This window comes from Phlebotomus papatasi, chromosome 2, assembly GCF_024763615.1.
Source record: "Phlebotomus papatasi isolate M1 chromosome 2, Ppap_2.1, whole genome shotgun sequence".
Taxonomy (NCBI): domain Eukaryota; kingdom Metazoa; phylum Arthropoda; class Insecta; order Diptera; family Psychodidae; genus Phlebotomus; species Phlebotomus papatasi.
In genome coordinates this window covers 26604364-26625497 of record NC_077223.1, presented here as the reverse complement: position 1 = coordinate 26625497, position 21134 = coordinate 26604364, and the positions used below count along the sequence as shown (strand labels likewise).

Below are 21134 nucleotides of genomic sequence, written 5' to 3'. Positions count from 1 at the left end.
TCCAGATTTGACACTTGGATCGCACTATAGTCCATGCCATTTTTTAAAATTATCAACGACTTTTAGTATTGAAATTGCTCGACGGCTTCCACTTTCTTTGCGATTGTGGTACTTGTCCTCGCTCTCTTCATTATGGATAACAATTATCATAACTACTCAATAAAGTGTGCCAAAAATATTAAAATAATTATGACAACATTTCATGTCGCGTACTAAAGAACATAACCGACATAACCTAACTTAAAATCACTGTTTTGAAATCAACGGTTGACAAATTGTGGACTATAGATCGATGGCCTATAGCGGGGCTCTACTGTAAATACGAATTCACTTGAAAGGTTTTTGAATGCACGATAAGTTTCAGTCGGTAATAAACTGTTTATAAATCGATAATTAATTTTTAAGGATTAATTAGGGACGATTCCGGGGGATTTTTTAAAGCTTATCTGTAAATCAGTTTTAAATAATTGTAAAGTGGTACTCATAAAAAATAATAGTATCACCTATCACACGGAAGAGGATTCTGCAATCTTCACAAAGTCCTAACACATCAGCAGAATTATTTCTCCTATTTGTTGATCTGATGAACAACTCTCTTTATCGAAACAATTTATACCTTGGTAATCACTTTTAGGGCATAATTTCTCAATAATGGTGTAAATAAGTTATTGAATTTATAGTCCATCATCTTGTTCAAAAGCATAAACAATTAAGTTTAAACCATTTTATGGTTAAATCTCTCGAAGCTCACATAAAATTCCGCCTTAAGCAGGGATTCCTTAACGGGCGATCTGTGACAAATCTGCCATGAATGTGCTATGATCAACACTTACATATTTCTTAGAGTTTTATAATTATTGTGCCTCAGTAATCTTATAGTTCCTTTGAATGATTTTTTTCAAGTTTATCGATCGAGACTTTAAAATTTTTTTCCCTTAAAATTCTTTTGAATAATTCAATTACTCCGTTAATGACTGAGATCTTTCCTCTGGCGTTCAACTCTTACTCACGCTTTGCAGATTGCCTATAAATTCAAACAATTGCGAGGAAATTGATTTTGTGATATGGAAAGAAATGGTATCTGTCGTATTCAATTTAAAATACTTTTATTGGATGTCTTGTAGTGACACGTTTTCCCTGGGATATTGTGTCTTTTATCTCTCAAGTGCAATGTCTTTTAGCACGAATTGTACATTTTGCATGTAACTTCCTTTAAAAAAAAATAGTGATTTCATGATCAGTGTCTTGGTTCATTTTGCATCTTGTCATGATCACCATCATCTTCATCGTGATCGATAAAAGTGGCCAAACAACATTATAATGATGATGTGCACTGGAGACACAAGAAAACATGAGTTGGATACCTGTGAAAAGTCACATGTTGTGATTTCAACTTTCGAAAATTCATCTCAATTTTACTTTCTTTCTTTTATGCAATTTTGAACAGATTTAAAATGTAATGTTTTTTTTTGTGTCAATTCATACATATGTGGCTGTGGAATGACGTAGTGACATCGGACTGCGATATTTTGTTGGAAATTTACATAAACGCGTGTATAATAACCAATTAAAAGTGGTGATTAATTTTTCCACCTTTTTAGCCATTCTTGTATATCTATTTTGCTGCGAAACTCGCTCAAAATGTGTGCGAATGGCTCTTGAAAAAGTTGAATAAACTCAAAACCAGGAAAAATTACACTTAATTGAAATTAATTCTTTTCTCTCAGGTGCTTCAAGTTTTCTTTACTGTTGTTGTTTGATATTTTTGTTAGAGAGAAGGCACGTTAAATATTGAATTAAAAAAAAAAAACAATGTATTTATTGGACGCACTCTTTCGATAAATATGCTGATTGACCATTGAGTGTTTCTGATACTCTTTTCACTGGATCATTAGGCACGATCGCTGGGAGAGGGGTGCAATGAAGTGTGATCATAATTTTTTACAATTTCTTATGCAATATGCCGTTTTTTCAGCGGTTTTCGGAGGCTAAAATACCATTTTTCGCGCGGTAAAAATCTCTTTTAGATTCCCTCATTTCCTCAATATTGCCATCTCCGAAAACAATGAAGATATTTGGCAATTTCAAAACGATTGTAACCTTAAGATATATATTCCATTTCAACTTTACATTCAACTTATTGCGGAATTTTCGTGAATGTATTTCATGGGTGATTTTTGGTTAAAGAACTGAATGGGATTCCTTGAAAACAAAAATTGAAATAAAAGGCATTTTTTAAAACACAATTTAAAAAAAAAATAATAGGAAAATCTTTCTATTAGAGCAAGAGGAAGAATGCATAAAATTGGTGTCAAGCGAAGAGAATCCATTGAATAAGCCCGACTTTACTGAAGCTCAATTTTATATGGATTTTCCACAAATTTTTTATTCACTTGACTGCATATTGGAAATCACAAGAAAATACAAGAAATATTTCCTATTGGAAATATTTGCAATTTCCTAATAAAATTCACATACATTATGCACATTTTTTTCAATATTAAAGTCAATAAGGAAAAATAGCAAATATTTTTTTTATATTGTAAAAGCTCAATGTGTCCTAGAATTTCATGTTAAATATGTGTACAAGGTGTACAAAGAATTCCTAATTTCTTTATAATTATAATCATAAAATTATCTACCTTCCCACAATTGGTGAAATTTAGAAATTTTGCGCTGCCAAGAAGGTGTGGATGATGGTAATTTACTTTGACACTGTGTCATCACTTTCATATCTAATTAACACTCTGTGTTCTTCCCTGTACCATTGAACATTTCGATTTGCGTTGTGAATCAGCCAAAGAGAGAGAAAGATTGTTTGACTAAATACTGAATTAATTAATAAAACAATTACTCGAGAGGGGAGGTATAAGAAGTTGAAGGAGAGAAAAATTCAACGACGAGGTGAATGGAGGACAAATTGTTGCTAAAGTTTATACAGTGTCGTCCGTGACAATTGCACGCGTATAAATTTGTTTTGTGTTATTGAACTTAATAGGATACGCACAATTACTTTTGTTTTGTAAATATATTTTTTTAATTACGGTAAATAGGTGAACGAGAAGACCGGCAATAAGTCTTATATACACGATTCACATATTTATTAAATATTATACTCAGTAAGTGGTCAATTTAGTCAGTAAAAGATCAAATCGACTAAAATACTATTCCATTTAAAATATTTTATTGGCAAGTTCAGATTTCCTAATTTTCCCTTTACTAAGAATATTTCACAATTTTCGAGCACTTAAAATTTGCAATTTTAATTAGATTTTTATGCTTCTTAACTTTAAGATCAGAAAAATTTCATCAAACCAAAATTTACAACCCAGTCTTTTCATACGTTTTTCCAACGAGAAAAAGGGTGGTAATGTTTTCCAGGTTTTGCAAATTGCTCGAAGATGGTTCATATAACCTGAGAAAGAGTTTTCTACCGCTTTACTCTGGAGGTTGGTTACCAACGTTAAGACGCCGGTGGCCGATATCATACAAACATTGATTTCCTTGGACACTTATTTCTGTCAAAATTTTTGCTTTCAAGAACTCTAGCTCAAAAGAAGTACACGAAATACGGCAGACTCTCTTTCAATCGGGCATATGGGGCAAAATGTCATCCAAATTATCGAGAGATTTGAGCATCAAAATCATTGTAAATTCCACAGAAAGCGCTCAAATTTAAAGAATCACGATAAAACAAGGGAAAATACAGCAACTTTGAACAAATTTGATTTAAAATCAAACGTGAAAATTGTCAACAAAATTTTGCGCCCGATTGAAAAAGAGCCGATTGAGCGAGAGTCTACTGTAAATAAATAAATAAAATAAATAAACTCGTGACTTAGATGCTATATACCTCAAAAATATTTTTGCATTATTCACCGTTTACCGGTGAATAATGCTAGATCAAGATCTAAAATAGTTTTTAGAGTAATAAAATTGATTTTCGGACAAAATTTACTTATCGGTTCATAACTGGTTCATTACCGGTTCTCAACCAATTTCAACAGATTTATAAATCTCTCAAAACATTGAGCAAAATAACTTGGGAGTTATATAAGTGAATTTCGGATAAAAAGTAATTATCGGTTATGAACTGGTTTATTAGTTGGATCGGGTGGATCAGTAACCGTAAGCTATATGCATTTGTTGAAAACATCTACACGATGATGCATCGTTTCCAATGGTTTTCAACAAATAGAAATGCAAACCAAATGCGGATAGCCCAGTTACTGATCCAAGCGACGATATATGTCGATTGAGGGTAAGCCAGGCCTCTTAATAGAATCAAATATTTCGATTCCATTATAATATTTAACCATTAGCAATCTATAATTATAATGAAAATTATAAGAAGGTCTAAAACGTAAAAGAAAAGAAAAACAATGTGTTGTAAAAACTTATTTCTCAAAAATTGTTTTAAAATTTTGCTTATGAAAGAAAGGAAGCTAAACACGAATTTGAAGTTATTAATAAAACTAAACTGAACTTTTATTTGTTTTCTACAAAAAAATATGTTTAAGTTATACTATTGAACGTTCCATAAATTCAATAATCTGTTCATAAACGGTTACTTTCTGAGTCATAATTAGCTTTAACTTAAAGTATGTACTGCTGCTAAGGTCTGAAAATATGGGCATGTCTAAGTCTAGGACCTTAAGCGCAGAGATCATTTTATTAAATTTGGTGCAAATTTAGGAAAAATTAGACTGTAAAGAATCTCAACTAATACGGTGGACTCCAGTGGAACCAGCTAGTGGAATCAGTTCAGTTCAGTTAGTGGAACCAGCGCTATTTACGCACGTCAAAATATTTTTAACTTTTTGAAGAAAAGTGAGTTACCAGTGACCCAAAAACATTCAGAGGATAAAAGAACATTAGTTAAAAAATGTGTCTTTTTTTTAGATATCCGGTGATCCATATTAGTTCTTAAAGGGTTAAACAAGCAAGATTTTTCTTGAGAATGGTGAATCTCGAAAGATTTGTTACGAACAGAAGAAGGGGTGACTGATGAGATCTTTCTCGAACTTGTTAGTTAATGCTCTTTATTCCTTGTTTTTTTTTTATATATAGGTACAAAGGAATATTTTTGTTTGTAAAACTGTGTACGAAAATCGAAAGACAAAGGTTTTGGTTTTCCTTTCGGCTCTAAACAGCTTAAAAGTTGAGGCCTAGAAGAAGAGAATCTTACCAGAGCAATGGAATACCCTTGCTCTGGTTAGAACTTTCTGGGTCTTCCTTCTTCCACTGTTTCCACTATCTCTCTGACTGTTTTTCAACGATCTTTAGTAACGGATCTTTCAATCCACTGGGCTTACCCCTTTAAGGACGAGAGGATAAAAAATCGGGGGTTAGAAAAAAACACATTTTCTGCAAAACATAACTTTAGATTAGACGGCCGTAGGAAAAATTACTTTTTTGGGTGACCGGTGACCCAATCGTCCTTAAAGGGTTAAAGTAGTTAATGTCCCCTGGTGTAGGCTACCCGTGTGGGTGCCTCGAGAGAGTAAACCAACGTTATAAATACATTCACAACTTTGCAGTCCGGCAAAGAATACTTCTAGAGATGAATTACTCAACAGAATTTTTCTTCAGAAAATATCCTCAAAATTCTGCTCTAGATATTAAATCTTCTTGAAGAAAAGTCGTTGTTTTCTGGAAGTAGAGAGCCAATTGGTCGCTGATAAACTTTCAGAAGTGAAGTCAGTAAAAAGTGATTGACCGAGTGTCATTAACACCTAATTTCAATAAGCATTTGGCAATATTCAAACTCTAATATCTTAGAAACTACTAGTTAGAATGGTACCAAATTGTATTCAGATGGAATTCAGGATATTAAAGTATGATGGCAAGAGTTTAGGTTCATTTGACACCATTTATCATTCTAGTTTCTTTAATATTTGCCGATAAAGTCACGCTTATTTGTATATATCGTTAAGTAATTCGATTTATCTAAAACTAAAATCCGTATATTAGTTAAACTATTCGTATCTGTTTCAAATTGCAGGACATTCTCAGTAAGAGTAATTAAAAACAGTGTAGTAGTCCTTAAATCTTTTAAAGATAAGACGGATAAGACATTGACTTTAAATAGTAAGGGTAACGAGAACCCTTGTGAAGTCTTGGTATAGCCAAAATTGTTCAACTTTTATACTGAATTATTCGTATTCTTTTGAGGATGTTTGAACATGATGGGATACATGTTCTAACATTTGAGCTATTCAAAAGTATATTCATATGAATTAAGACCCATTTTTATCCCTGAAATATGAAAAAAAAACAGTCTATCGTGATGCATTTGCTTATTGAAATAGTCCGTTTACTCCAAGAAGCTCTTAACCCATTCAGTCAATGTACTACAAATACTTGAGATTATTATTATTAATCTTATCGGAATACTTTGTTACAATGTAATCATGTTATATTGCTGTTACATTCTGTGGTGGAAGAATCCGCTAAGTCTATGTGTAGATAGAATATTGAGATAGAATGTTCTTATTTTGGAATTATATTCCTACATGATGATTTTTTTGAGAAGAATTTTTTTTTAATCTATTATGGGGGGCCCGGGGAGCCTCTCAAACATGCGACTTAACGGTCGCTGAATTTAAATTCTGCACATTAATAATTCATTACTCCAGAGGTGTGCAAGAATCGTTGAAATCGTATAAACGTCAAAATAAGTTTGTTCAGTTAGCGTTTTGGCCATTGACGTACAATGTCTCATTTGACGTTTGTTCACTTTCAAACGGTTCTTGCACACCTGCTTTAGATATTGCTTTAGATAGAGTAACTATCCAAGAAAACAAATTGGCAACTAGAATTCAAATCAGGAAAGAGGAAAGGGGCCAATTTTAACAAATTCGACGGGATGTCGAATTTTTCGTTCGACATTTTTAGCAAAAATTTTGCATTACTTTCTGCGAAGCGAGAAAAGAACAATAAAATATATTCCCAACTCTATCGAACTATTTTTTCCAAGTAAATGAAGGACTAAAGTAATTAAAAATCCATTCCCGACAGCAATACGAATATCAGTTTCCCAGAAATAAATCATCTAAAGTCACTAAATTTGCGTATGATGTATAATACCATGGGAAGGAATGGGTTAATTTGTAGCTTTTACATTAACATTTTTTTCTTTTTTTTTAACAAGAAATGAAAAGGAAAAATTTGTGATAATTTTTGAAAAAGAAAATCTTAGAGATTACACTGTTTGTAATATTGCAAGGCGGTACTGTAATTTACTTCGAATGGCAAATTAATTTCTTCTCTGCAATTGTTTTTGTTTTAATTACGTGTATATCAACTTTTGCATTTTTCGTGGAGAGAATCATTGATATAAGAATAAAAGCACGTGCAGAGACACTATAAATTTTCCACAATGTTTCCTCCTCCATGGCCTGAACCATGCCACATTTTCCTCAATTGTGAACACTCTTCAGTCAAACCATTTCCACGTCCAATTTCCCGCCTTTTATCGTCATGCACTATCAAATTTCATCCAGTGCAACATTTTTTTTTTTTATTTCATAGCTGCTGAACATTTTTATGCAATCACTCTCTTTGCGAAAAATACTTAAGTGTTTTTATTTTTTCTTTAATTTCTTGCAGGTGATTGAAAATTCAATTGATCACGCATCGAGACCATGGAATATGTAACAGTCGTGTCGGTGGACAATGGAGCCATGCTGGGCGATAGTACGGCGATTTGTGGAGAGAAGAATGGTGTCTCGGCTGTGGAAAAGTCTCCAGATTCGCCATTTATAACAGTCTTGGCTATTGGAGATAATCCAACGGCTGCTGTCCAGGCGGCTGAGAATGTCGTGGTTTATAGATTGCCGGGAGAGAGATTGGGATTTGGATTGAAATTCCAGGGTGGTACAAAGAGTAATGAGAAAATACAGCGTCTTTTTATTCAGTCTTGTGCTCCTGATAGTCCAGCCTCGAGGGCTACAGCTTCCTGGGGCTTTTTGCGAGAAGGTGATGAGATTCTGGAGATTGATGGGGTGTCTGTGACCAGGATGACGAGGATTGAGTGTGTGAGGTGTTTGAAGGAGAGCAATGTGGCGATAAAGTTGGTTGTGAGAAATGGTGAGGGACGTCCGGCGGATGTAACGGAAAATCTGGGGGATGGAAAGGCAAATTCTCGACCGCCAAAACCACCACCAGTGCCACCCAGAAAGCTCAATAAGAGGCGAATTGAAGTGCCAGTAGAACAACCTCCAGCTCAAAGTCAGACAATAAAAGATCAGCAGAGACATTCACTGAGGGCAGAAAATGGATTTACACCTCCTCCTGATGCTGAATTCTACCTCAATCTCTTTTCTGAGGAGAATGATAGCAATTTCCGGGGATCAGAGTCCGATGATACGGGTAGTACAATCTCAACGGTGATCGATAAGTACAAGGATGTCGATCAGATCTCAGTGAATTCCAGCAAATCTGTTGAACTTGCCAAGGTGCTTAAGCCTTTTACGTTGCTAGAGAAGGAGTTCAATGTGGAAAATGCGGGAAAATTGGAAGAGTGTCTCATGAGGCTTCAGCCTCCGGCGAAATTTCAAGATGATCAAGTGATTATTGTTCAGGATGAACAAAAGGTGCGAATTGTGAATGAGAGTGAGCCAACGAGGGTGAAGGTTGAAGGATCAGATCCTGCGCCGGAGAGTGACTATGAAAATGTGACTTTTCAATCTGCCCAGAGGCGCGCAGAAGTGCAAAAGTATGAGAATGTTGTAGTTGAACCTATTCCGCCAAAACCTCTACCACGCCAAGCGATCACGGTGGAGCCAAAGAAGAGGACTATCGTGCCAACTGTACGTCCCAGGGAGAGTACCAAGAAATCAGAGGATCCGCCTAGCACGTCCCCTGAGTACACAACTATTGAAAATTGGCTCCAAGGTGCTCATGATCGAGCTCAGGAGGCCAAGAATAATCCACCCCTGAAGCAATGTATCAAAGTTCCGGCCACAGATGAGGAGGACGATGGATACGTGGAGAGTTCCAGTGATGAAGATGTTGAGAAGGTCTATGAGCCGATTCTCATGGAGAAACGTGACTCATCCGACGGAGAAGAGGGAGAAAAACTAGGTCCACCTGAACTTCTTGCTGGTCCTGGTCCCTCTGAGGCCTATTTCAACAATTTTCACTGGTCCGGTCCGGTGATGTTGCCGACAATTGGAGAAGTTGAGGAGGAACTTTCATCATTGGAGCCACAAACTCAGCAATCTGGGTGAGTATACCAATTTCAGTGTCTCAGCTAAAATTGTATAACAGATCACGATCTCTTTGGGCCAACAATCAAAAGCGCGCAATTCTCTTGTAATACACATTCGCATCCAGCAAAATCCATTTTTCTTGGGGGATTCTTTAGCACAAAAATATTGTGAGAAAAAGTCGTGCATTTATGGGCGTCAACGCGATCATCGTTAAATGTCAATGGTCAAAAGATAAATAAAAGGCATAGAATAGAAAATTGAGAAAGGCTGCCAAACCGTGTCCGATGTACTTAGTTGCTATTAATTTGTGTAGTGTAATAGACATTTATGAAAAATGAATATTGCCTTCTTCGCTTATTTTTTTTTCTTCCACCCAACCCTTTCTTCCTTGTTCACCAATTTCTTTCACTCTCTGACTCTTCCACTAGGTGATCTTGTCTAAATCAACTGATGGCCCCATTTCGGTTTACACAAAGACGCCCTGAAATATACAACATCAAATTAAATTGAATTGCACGTTGGTAATCTGTTTGGGTGGAGACATTGGGTTTTTTTTGGGGGGATTTTCACATTGTTTACATTGATTTTGTAGCCTACGGGGAAAGATTACAATTTTATATTTTTTACTTTTGTAGTTTTGTCTATTTTTTTATATTAGTCATGTTATCAAAATAAAAACTGTGAAACTTATGCTACAATGCCGATTGAGATAATTCTAGGTCACATCCTAATCTAAGGCTTTCAGGCTTCGCACATACTTTGGCTTTGAACACTTTATATTTTTCCCATATTGTTTTAATGAATCTGACCTAATTTATTCAGTAAATGTGTGACTTAAGACTAGATATTAAAATTTATTGCCCTAGGTCCATAGGAAAAATGATGATGTGTGCGAAGGCAATAACTATTTACTTAGAATTTTTGGATATTTTTCGAATTTTGAATTCTAAATTGCTTATGATAGATTAATTTCAATATCTTGGATTGAAATGTTCACCTGGATCAGATCAAAAAATCACCTGGATTACCCCCAAAAACCATCTTTATGACGCATTTGAGGAGAGTAGAGAACAATTGAAGGGAGATTTGGAGAAAAAAATGAGATTAGTTTGGAGATAATATCCTTTTAGGAGGGGTCATCGAAGAACGGAAATAGATATCTCTCACCGTTTGTTTCGGGATTGGTCATAAGATTAAAAATCCGTGGATAACAATATTTTCTAAAAAGGGATGACAAAGCGTCCGAGGTTTTGCGAGTTGCTCGAACTCCCGAGAAGGAGCTCTGCCTTATATTCCTTTTCGCAAATTTTTCTGGTGCATATATAATTATTTTCGAATTAAATTTGTCTATAAATCACCTCAAAACCAGCTTGAAGTTAAAAATTGTTCAAGAAGAGGGTTTCTAAAAGTCATTGACCTTTTAATTAATAAATTGACCAAATCGGATGGAACATATGCTTTTGAATTTGAAATGTTCAACTAGGCTACCGATAAAACATATCCCAAAATGAACGAAATCGTCAGGGCCACTTTTTTGGCAAAATTAAAAAAACCTCATTTTTGCTTATTTTTGGGGGATAGGGGACGAATTAAAGGAGAGGGGGAAAAATAAAGAGGTTAGGTTCGAGATAATGTCATTTGAGGAGGGTCATCGAAAACCGGAAGTTGATATCTCTCACCGTTTAAATTTTATATGGGTCAAAAGACAGAAAAAGTGCGAAAAACAGTTTTTTTTTTAACTAGAGCTATTACTGTTTCTTTCCCGATCCATCACCGATTATGACCAATGCAGTCGGGTTCAGATTACAAGATCTTTCAAAAAAGTCTAAATTTAACCAAATCCGTTGAAAATTAGGCGCTCCAGGGTGGTTTAACTTTGACCTTGTATAATTTAAAATGGCGTGAGAGTTCCTCATTGCGAGGCAAGTTCATGCAAAAATTTGGTAATTTTTGAGAAAGAAAAAATTGTATTTATTTAGAATTTGTAGTATACCAGAATTTTAATTAATATTTTAAGGTCTCCTAAGACTTTGAAACACAAGAACTTTGTAAAATTTGTAACAATAAATTTATTGTTAAACGTTAGGTCTGAAGACCGTATACATGTGCGACTGGTAATACAATCTCACGCAATTTAGATTCACTGTTTCAGTTTAGTCTTTATAAACCAGAATAGAAAAAATGCCCATGGTCCGTAAATGACCCACTCAGATAGAAAGAGTGTTTAATTTTTACAGCTAGAGTTTAAAATTCGAAGATCGGTTTCGAAAGCCAAATAAAAAATAATTTCACTTCTCGTTTCATCCGCATGGTAGTCAAAGTATTTTCTGTTCGAATTTCAAAATGTCTCGAGTGTCAAAATTGTCAAAATATATCTGTTTTTGCTTTGTTGTGCAAAAAATCAAAGAAACAAGGCTCATTTCCTTATAATTCTCCTCACAATCATCGAGTAGTACTTTTAACAACTTCTTACTGATATTAATAAATTTTCTACAACTTGTGCGAACATTTTAATTTGAAAATTCGAAGTTTTGAGATTGAATTTTTCGAACATCAACGACATTTTGTGCAAATAGAGAGTTCCATTTAGCTTTTATCCGAGACACTATAACACTATGCAACACGGTTTTTGTCTCAGAGGTCCCACATGGTACGTTTGATAGAGTCGAGTCCCCTGATCAAGAATATGGTTTTGGTTTTTCTCCTATACGTCACAATTTTTTTTTAATAATAGTTTAATATTTTTTCTGCTTTGCCTTACATTATCCGTTCTATCTCAGGTACTGGTGGACAGAACTTAAAAAATGTGGGTCCGTTGGAAAGGTCATTAGTTGTGCTTCAACTTTGCTAATAACAAAAAACTTTGTAAAACCACTCCTTCATGGTGTAAAATTAGAGTTTCTCTAAAAATTACCAAAACAGTGGTCTTAAAATGAGGTTTTAAAAATTTGTATAAAATAAACTAAACAAAATATTAAAAATCCATTGACACCAGACGATAGGCACCACTTAGGACTACAATTTTGCACATCTAAGACATCGCGCTCCGATCACTCTAAATGCCTCATTTGTTGGTTTTTGTCATTTTCCAAAAATATAAAATCCCTAATTTCAGCAAATTTCTCAGAGATTAAGTAAGAAATATCTTTTTTATTCCTTAATATTTTTTAACATTATTTCTATTTATTTCCATCCATCCATTTATTTTAATTCTAGTGCAGTTTAATTTCAATATATTCTCGTATAACACTGCACTAATTTCATTTTCCCGCCGTAAATAAAATGCTAGAAGTACAGTTGATTAAAAAAACTTGATACTCTTTTAATATTTTCTGGAAGAGGTAATTACTAGAAAAGTAAGTTCAAAAATTCTAGAGAAGTATGATCTAAGGTCATTGATATATACATATGCGACATTTTCGCTGATGTATTTTCTACATATAACAAAGATTGTACTCTAGAGAGGGAGTTAAGGGGCTCCTTCTTGTGGCTGAGGGTTGCTTGGAGATGTGAATAACAATCACGTTGATGATCTTCCGATCGAGTTGAAGAAGAATTTCAACATTTCTGTATGTTTGCATTATGCTTTAAAATAATTTTTCAAAAATCTCTGATAAATTTGCTGAAATTAGGGATTTTATATTTTTGGAAAATGAGAAAAACCAACAAATGAGGCATTTAGAGTGATCGGAGCGCGATGTCTTAGATGAGCAAAATTGTAGTCCTAAGTGGTGCCTATCGTCTGGTGTCAATGGATTTTTAATATTTTGTTTAGTTTATTTTATACAAATTTTTAAAACCTCATTTTAAGACCACTGTTTTGGTAATTTTTAGAGAAACTCTAATTTTACACCATGAAGGAGTGGTTTTACAAAGTTTTTTGTTATTAGCAAAGTTGAAGCACAACTAATGACCTTTCCAACGGACCCACATTTTTTAAGTTCCGTCCACCAGTACCTGAGATAGAACGGATAATGTAAGGCAAAGCAGAAAAAATATTAAACTATTATTAAAAAAAATTGTGACGTATAGGAGAAAAACCAAAACCATATTCTTGATCAGGGGACTCGACTCTATCAAACGTACCATGTGGGACCTCTGAGACAGAAAAAAGTTGTCAATTTGTTGCATAGTGTAAGTCAACCCTGGGATCATTAACATACCCCTTATTTTTCCCCATCCCTCTCCTTTCCCTCCAAAACCTTTTCTTGTATTGCTCAAAAACGCGTCGTGCAATTTTTTTGGATGTGATTTAGAGATTACCCATGCGAACATTTCATCCTTATGATAATATAGTTGAATCATTCCTAATACCGCTTTTTCAAAGTCAAAAGTTTAAAAGGCTCTAGAGAGTACATTTCTCAGCGAAATGGTATCATGTTTGGGCTGGTTAGAAAGGTCTTGGTATTCCTGATAAGCTTGAGTCAATTTAAATCGGTTATGAAACGGTTTATAACCAATAACTATTTTTTAGTCGGAATTCAATTAACTTCTACGATATTTCGGACAATCTTTTGGGTGATTTTTTAATCGGTCCCAATCGATAAACTGATTAACGGTAAATGCTGCAAAAGTATTTTTGAGGTATATCATCTAAGTCACGCGTTCGAGCACTTCGTTTTGCAAAGCCTGGGACGCTTTGCCACCCCCTTTTTATTATTATTTATGTCACGATTTAATTATTTGATTCAATGCGCTCCACATAAATTGAAAATTCATTAATAAAAATATTGAACAATAATTTAAACTATTTAATTAAAAATCTCATTTGGATTTGGAGCGCGTCTGAATCAGGGTATATCGGCTATATGCTGTCCTAGGAAAGAGCACCGTCTTTTACAAAAAGTTTGAAGTGGCTCAATAGCATTTGGGAGAGAGGTGTACCTATAAACTGGAAGTGTTTAATACAGAGTTCAATTTTTAACGAGGAACACACAAAAAGTACGAAAGATAAAGGTTTAAAAATTTGCATATTTTTTTAAGATTATATAAGTTTGAATTCTGACTACGCCAGGTTTTATTTAAAATTAAGTTAAAGCGAGCATAAGGTAATTGAAATATTTTCATTAAATTTTATTGGTTTTGGTTCCATTTTACCCATTTTACCTTTTACCTTTTTACAATGCAGCATGCAGCATACATATATTTCCATACAATATTCCATATAATATGGTAATATAACCACAAGAATATCAGAGGTGTTGTAAGAGCTCTATATACCATATGTTTTTTTTTATTAAAAAAATATGCCATCAAAATTTGTAGTGTTTATTGCTATTTGTTTGTAGGGTTAATTAGCATTAGAGGGCGATTCTTCTAATTTTTAGCATAGCCTTGGTAAATCTTCTTAAACGTACAAAATTTTATATACAGGATACACGTACGGCTAAAACCTTGAGCTCGGTAATAGGAAAATTGGTTCCTCCTGACACATTTCAAATGGGATTGGCACTAACAAAACATTACTTTTGTGGGTTTTTACGCAGATATTTTTATTGCAATGTACTTGTACTCATTTGAAAATTAAGCGATTTGTAAATTTATATCTCAGCTCACGTGAAATTGTTAATTAGAATTATTTATGAGATATAAGCCATTTCGCGACTTAAGTCAATTTCCGCGATTCTCGTGAATAATTCTTGTTAATAATAACAATTGCACGTGGGTTGAAGAGTAAATTTACAAGTAAGTTCATTTTTAATTGAGTATCTATACGTGCACTTCAGTGGCAATATCTGCATTAAAACATTCGATAATGATGTCTTGTTAGCACCAGTGAGCGCTAAGGCCCTGTTTGTAGTGAGTCCGGAATTGACTTAGTTACAAACGAGATTACTTACCTCTGGGCCTTAGCCGTGGGTGTATCTACACTGAGAGAAATCCGAAAAAGTTAAAATAACATTCCGAAAATGTTAATTTTACCCTGCAGTATTGATCCGAAATCGGTGTAAATAATATCCTTTTTAGGTGTATTAGGGGTTAAAGTTATCTTTTTTTCATGTTAATTTCACCCATTTTACCCTTAAAAAGGTGTAAAATTAACATTAAAAAATGTTGATATATTTTTACACCTAAAAAGTGTTAATGTTATGAGGAAAAAATGTTAATCGCACCCTCTTTTTTTTCTCAGTGTAGCAGTTTAAGAGATTCAAGCATGGTTAATATAGAAAAAGGGGTGGTAAAGCGTCCCATGCTTTCTAAATTCACGACCTCCTGACCTGTATTCTAAGAATTCTATGCCTTAAAAGTACTTTAGTATCACTTACCGGTTCACAATCGCTTTGAAACGATTTATAATTTACAAAAAAGATTTCTCTAATTAACTTTACATTGGTTTTTGGGATGAAAAGTATAACTTGTCGGTTCATATCCGGTTCATTTCTGGTTTATAACTGATTAGAATTGAAAAGCTAGTGAGAAGTCTAGGTCAGCTTATTGCGGGTGAGATTCTTAACGTGAGCAAACTCAGATTGCATGCAAAATCGATTTGGAATTTAAGATGAGAGATGTTACAGCAAATTTGGAATCATATTTCTGAAAAATTGCAAACTTTTTGTTTAAATCAACATATTTAGGATGTTAATGAACTGACAGAAAGATGATAGTGGAATCTAGACCAGAATCTCTTCTATAATTTTGCCCCAAAACTTGATTTTACAACTTGCTCAGTAGCCGATATAATTCAATATTTATTTTGGAATACGTTTTTTGACTACGGCGGGCATTTCGTCCATGTGACAAACTATACGACAATATCATAGAATTATTGAATTTTGTAAGAACTTTGATAAAAAAGCTTAATAAAAGTGGTCATATCAGCACCTGCGTACTTCCGCAGCGTTATTCTGGGAAAATATCATTTTTTTACTATCAAACGACAAAATCGAACAGAAAAAAATTATGTTTGGACGTAATAAAGATATAAATGTCCCCTACAATTATGACGAAGTAATCATCAAAATCGGTTAAGCAAGAGTCGAGATAATTGGTTTTATGTAAATTGTTTTTTCGACTGTGACGCCCCAAGAGTTCGTTCTATAAAGTTCCAATGTTCTAGAAAGTTGTAGAGCTTTGCGAGGCCTTTAATTTGCGTTCTTACTCGTCAAAATTGATCAAGTAGAACCTGGGGTATAATGTTTTGAATTTCGTGAAATTATACCACTCATATCTCCAGTTCTATTGTAATCACAGCGAACCTACGCTACTTCTTGGAAATTTCATAGCCCAGTCTACAACACTCTAAAATTTGATAAAAATGCTCAATGGAATGGTGTTTTTGAGAAAAATGAGTTTGAATTTTTGACGCTATCGCAGCGCCACCTGTGGTGACTTTTTGAATTTCCATCTGAAAGTGTTTATCGAGAGGAACACACATACCAAAATTTAGGTCAAAATGTTAATTAGAACCGGAGATAGAGGCCGTTCAATCTTCGAACTTTGGCCTCTTATAGTTCGGGTCAGGTGTTATCGAGCGACTTAAGTTTTTTTCTGTTTGATAAGTAAAATACGGGGCTACAACGTACTAAAATTTGAGCTCGATACACAATGGAGTTTTTGAGTTATTTAACTTAGAAAATTGAAAAAAATCGTTTTCAATAATATCGGCCCTAGCGGTAATTTTACAAACTTCCGATGTCAAAAGGGAAGTGGCATTTCAGGAGAGCTTTCCAAAATTGATTGTGATAGACAGAATATAACGGCTTTCTCTAAAGTTCTTATTACGCGTTTTCTGTCCTCTCTGTCCTATAATAACAATTTGATTAGCTTAAATGCACAAACGCTATTAAAAAATGTTCACCAAAGATTAGCAAAATTATGTAAAAATATTACCCCCTGCAGAGCGACACGCGAAGATTGGAAGGTATCGAATAATTAAATTTTTATTGCCAATATAGGCTAATTTGAGAGAGAAGACGAATTATTTGGTCTTACGTTTCCAAAGATCTCGACTATATTTAAGAATCAAGACTCTGATAAAATCTTTCTCACCTGAGATGGTAAATAAGGCAGTTGTTCCCCAATTTCCGGCATAAAAGTATTAATTTGTGACGACTGATTCTATTTTAAGGTGTATAACGTTCAATTATTGATTTGGGAAAACCGCAGATAAGTAGAGTGGTAGAGGTATTGATAGGGGATAGTGTAATATGAGTAATATTTTTTACTGCTCGAACTCCACGGAGAGAGCAGTATAATCCCTCGACTTCTTCACCCCCTAAAATTTCCACCTTCCATCCCCTGAGACCACTTTTGTCAACAAATCGCTCCTTGGAAATTACAAGGGGTCAACTCACTTTTTTGCGATTTTGAGATTCTAATGCATTAAGAAAGATAATTTAATAAATTTTCAGACGATATAAGTCATTAAATTTCGTTATCAGAAAAGTTTTTAAAAATTTTAATCTTTTTGATTGCTTGCATAATTTTGTTTGAAGTAAAGGGGCACAAAATATATTCATCGTTCAAATTTTTGTGAAACAAAGGACTAACTCAAGCAAGTTGATCCCTTGTCATTCTAATTTCAGCAAAATTTGCACATCATTTAGAACGAAAAGGAGCTAACACATTAAAAAACATATTTTAAAAGGTAAAAATATAAAATTTTCAATGTTTATATTAGTGCTTATACAAATAGAAAAGAAATAAATTGTTTTTGATCAGTCATTAAATTGAGATACTTATTTACACAAAGTTGAATCTTTCATGTTGTCTCCTGAAAAATGGCCGAAAATTAGTTGGTCCCTTGTAATTTCCAAGGAGCGAAATCTTCACGTTTCAAACGAAACGATATCTGAGAAATGTCGTCACACTGTTTGTCCGTCTGTCAGTCCGACCGTCGTCAGCTCTAGCGGCCAAACGGTAAGAGATAACGCTTTGGGACCTTCGAGGGACCCCCCCAAAAGTCGACCCAAGGATCGTTAACATGCCTCTCATTTTTCCCCCGCTCCTCCCCGTCCCCTCCAAACCAATGTTTTTGTGGGAATGCTCGAAAACGTGTCTTACGATTTTTTTTTCATTTTTGGATATGTTTTAGAGAGGTCCCGGTCAAAATCCCGAAAGTCAAAATCCCGAAAGCCAAAATTCTGAAGTGTCATAGCTACTTCCACGCTACTTAAAAGTGTCATAGCTACTTCCATGATTACACCCACGCTTGTTGGAGGCAAAGGGAAATCTGCTGTGTCTGGGAAAATTATTCTAAACATTTTCCCCCATATAATTTCATCCCCTTTAGGATTTTGAACATTCGGGATTTTTACTTTCGGTATTTTGATTTTCGGAATTTTGGCCTTTTCGGGATTTTGGTGTTCGGGATTTTGGCTTTTGGGATTTTGGCTTTCGGGATTTTGGCTGCCACCAGTTTTAGAGATTACCCAGGCGGATATTTCGTCCTTAGACGAAAATACCGTTGAATCATTCCTAATAACGGTTTTTCAAGGTCAAAGGTTAAAAAAACACCAGCGAGCCCATTTATCAAGCGAATATGGCATGTTTGGGCTCGTTGGAAAGGTCTTGGAATTTCCTATAAAACTGAACCGGTTCCAATCGGTTTCAAATCGGTAATGAACCGGTTCATAACCGATAAATAATTTTTATACGAAATTTAATTAAATTACTGCTCAGGTGTATTTTGGGAAATATTTTGAGTGATTTATTGTGAGATTAAAATAACCTAGGTCTTGGAAATCGGGCAAAGTAGCGCGACTGGTGGTGGTGGCCCAACAAGGATTCTCTTGTTAAGGGTGCGTTTGTACTCACAGGTGAAGAACAACTGATTGTGTAAGAGAGCGTTATGCCAAAGAAAGGCATGAGTGCTCCCTGCCCATAGTCTTATGCCCATTGGTAGGCAAGCTCACTGTAGGGCGATAAAGATGCACACCCATCACCTCCCACTCAGAGGGCTAACCCTAGGGACAAGGCACCTTGTGTACCCAATCAGTCTTTAGGGATTCAAAATAACGGCAGGGCCTTTAGCCGCGGAACCGACACACATCTTACATTATAAATCAGTTTAAATCGGTTTTGAACCGGTAATGAACCGGTTATTTACCGAAAAGTAATTTTTGTTCGAATATAGCTTTTAATACTCTTTAAATTTAAACTATTTTGTGGAATCTATTGAGTAATTTATCAATCGATTTAAATCATTTTAATTCACGAGTTCGAGCATTTCGCAAAGCCTAGGATACTTTGCCACCCCTTTTTATGTAATACTCTACATCTAGGTGCTCAAATGCAAAAAATGTAGACAATAAAGGTGCCAAGTCGTAAGTTTGGAAGTGAGTCGTTTTGCAAATAGGACAGGTGTTTTTTTTTCGTATATCGGTGTTTTTTTTTGGGGGGGAAATAAAAAAAATATTATTACGCATAATATTGAAATGTGCGAATTTTTGTATGCGATCATCACCGATAATCCTCCAAATCTAAATGACTTTATGACATTGGGAGAAAAGAGATTGTGATGTCGCGTATAATTTAGTATTTAATACGTGCAAAAGAGACGAGGCGGTGTGCGATTAATAGATTAAAAACAAAACTTGCCTCGCAAATGTCCAATTTGAATGAGTGCACAAATTGATAAGTTTATGGGAAAGGTTTTTTTGTGGGGGGAAGAAGAAGAAGAGGGAGAAGTACTGAGGCGTGATGGCATTTTTTATCGTTATATTTGTTTTCATTGGAAATTATTTCGTTTGATTGCAAACACTCTTTGGTGGCATTTGCTCAGGTGAGATTATAGTGGAGTGTTGTCTCTTCGTTTTTAATACCAATAATACAGAAATTCCATCATCTTTTTTCAAGGGGAAATATTTTGTGAAGTTCTCACATTTAAATATCGGTGGTTTTTTTTTACGGTTTGAGTGCTTCTTTTATGCGAATTTCAATTAGGAGGAATATATTTGCTGAAAGATTCCCTTCCTACTGGTTTTTTTTTGCTTTTGCGGTGTTGTCTTTCAGACCACTGGTGATCATCAATGGTGGTGAGGAAGTTTTGAGTGCATCGCCCGGAGGGGAATCAATTGAAGCAAGAATGGAGAGTCCAAAAATCAACAGTGAAGAAGTGGATGGCAAGAAAGCCGAAAGCGATAACGTGACCGAGGCATTGGCGAGAGATACAGATATTGGGAAGCGCGATTATGTGGCGAATGGCAGTGATAAGAGGACAAATGTGGATGTATCATCTCCCGGACGCTCTTCTGCTGTGCCATTGATGCGTGAGAAGTCACCGTCTGAGGAAATAACTTCAGCTTCAGCGATCAGTGTGGCTTCAGGCGCTGCCGCATGTGGTGATAGTGTGATGGACGTTACAGTGACCAAGATCGAGAGGATAATTCTTGGAACAGAACACGGGACTTGTGTCGATGTGGCAGAAAAATCTCCAGCCACAGATCACATCGCGACAAACATCAGGAATACAAATGCAGAGATCGAGGGTACTCCAGACACTCAGCAAGTCATCCAGAAGACACCCAAAACTGCTCCACAACATAAAGAAGGTACGTGGAATCTTTTTATTTCTCAAACAATATTTTTATTTATCGGTGACTTCTTACCCTGGCCCTTCAGGGGACCCGGCAAAAAAAATCCACTCAATCTTAGCCGATATTTTCATGTCAAATTTTTTGCACCTTTGTGTGGGTGGACAGATTGCATGAGAATGTGAATTTCTCTTCCTTATCGTTTCTCGCTGAGTGTACGGAATTTTACTGAAATCTCAGAAGATGAGTCGCACAGTTTGTGGTAAAAAAAGATAAACATGTTGTTGGTACAAATGGCTACACAATGTAGTAATTTAGGATTGGCTTAATTAGTCAATATTTACAAGATTACTGATAATCAAGTGTCACCGACATTCCTTTACCTAAATCTACATAGGAACTTTGTATAATGTGGACCCTAAATAGGTTAATGTCTTCGCTAAAA

At 35.0% G+C, this 21134-nt stretch overlaps 1 protein-coding gene across 1 annotated transcript in view; it reads left to right on the top strand.

Moving 5' to 3' along the window:
* Nucleotides 1–21134, top strand: part of LOC129803200 (uncharacterized) — a 48513-nt gene extending 27379 nt beyond the window's left edge. Inside the window, exons 2-3 of the mRNA XM_055849613.1 lie at nucleotides 7612–9229; nucleotides 20169–21134. Of these exons, the coding sequence (XP_055705588.1) occupies nucleotides 7647–9229; nucleotides 20169–20874 (2289 nt within the window). The 5' untranslated portion in view covers nucleotides 7612–7646 and the 3' untranslated portion in view covers nucleotides 20875–21134. The remainder of the gene's footprint in view (nucleotides 1–7611; nucleotides 9230–20168) is intronic.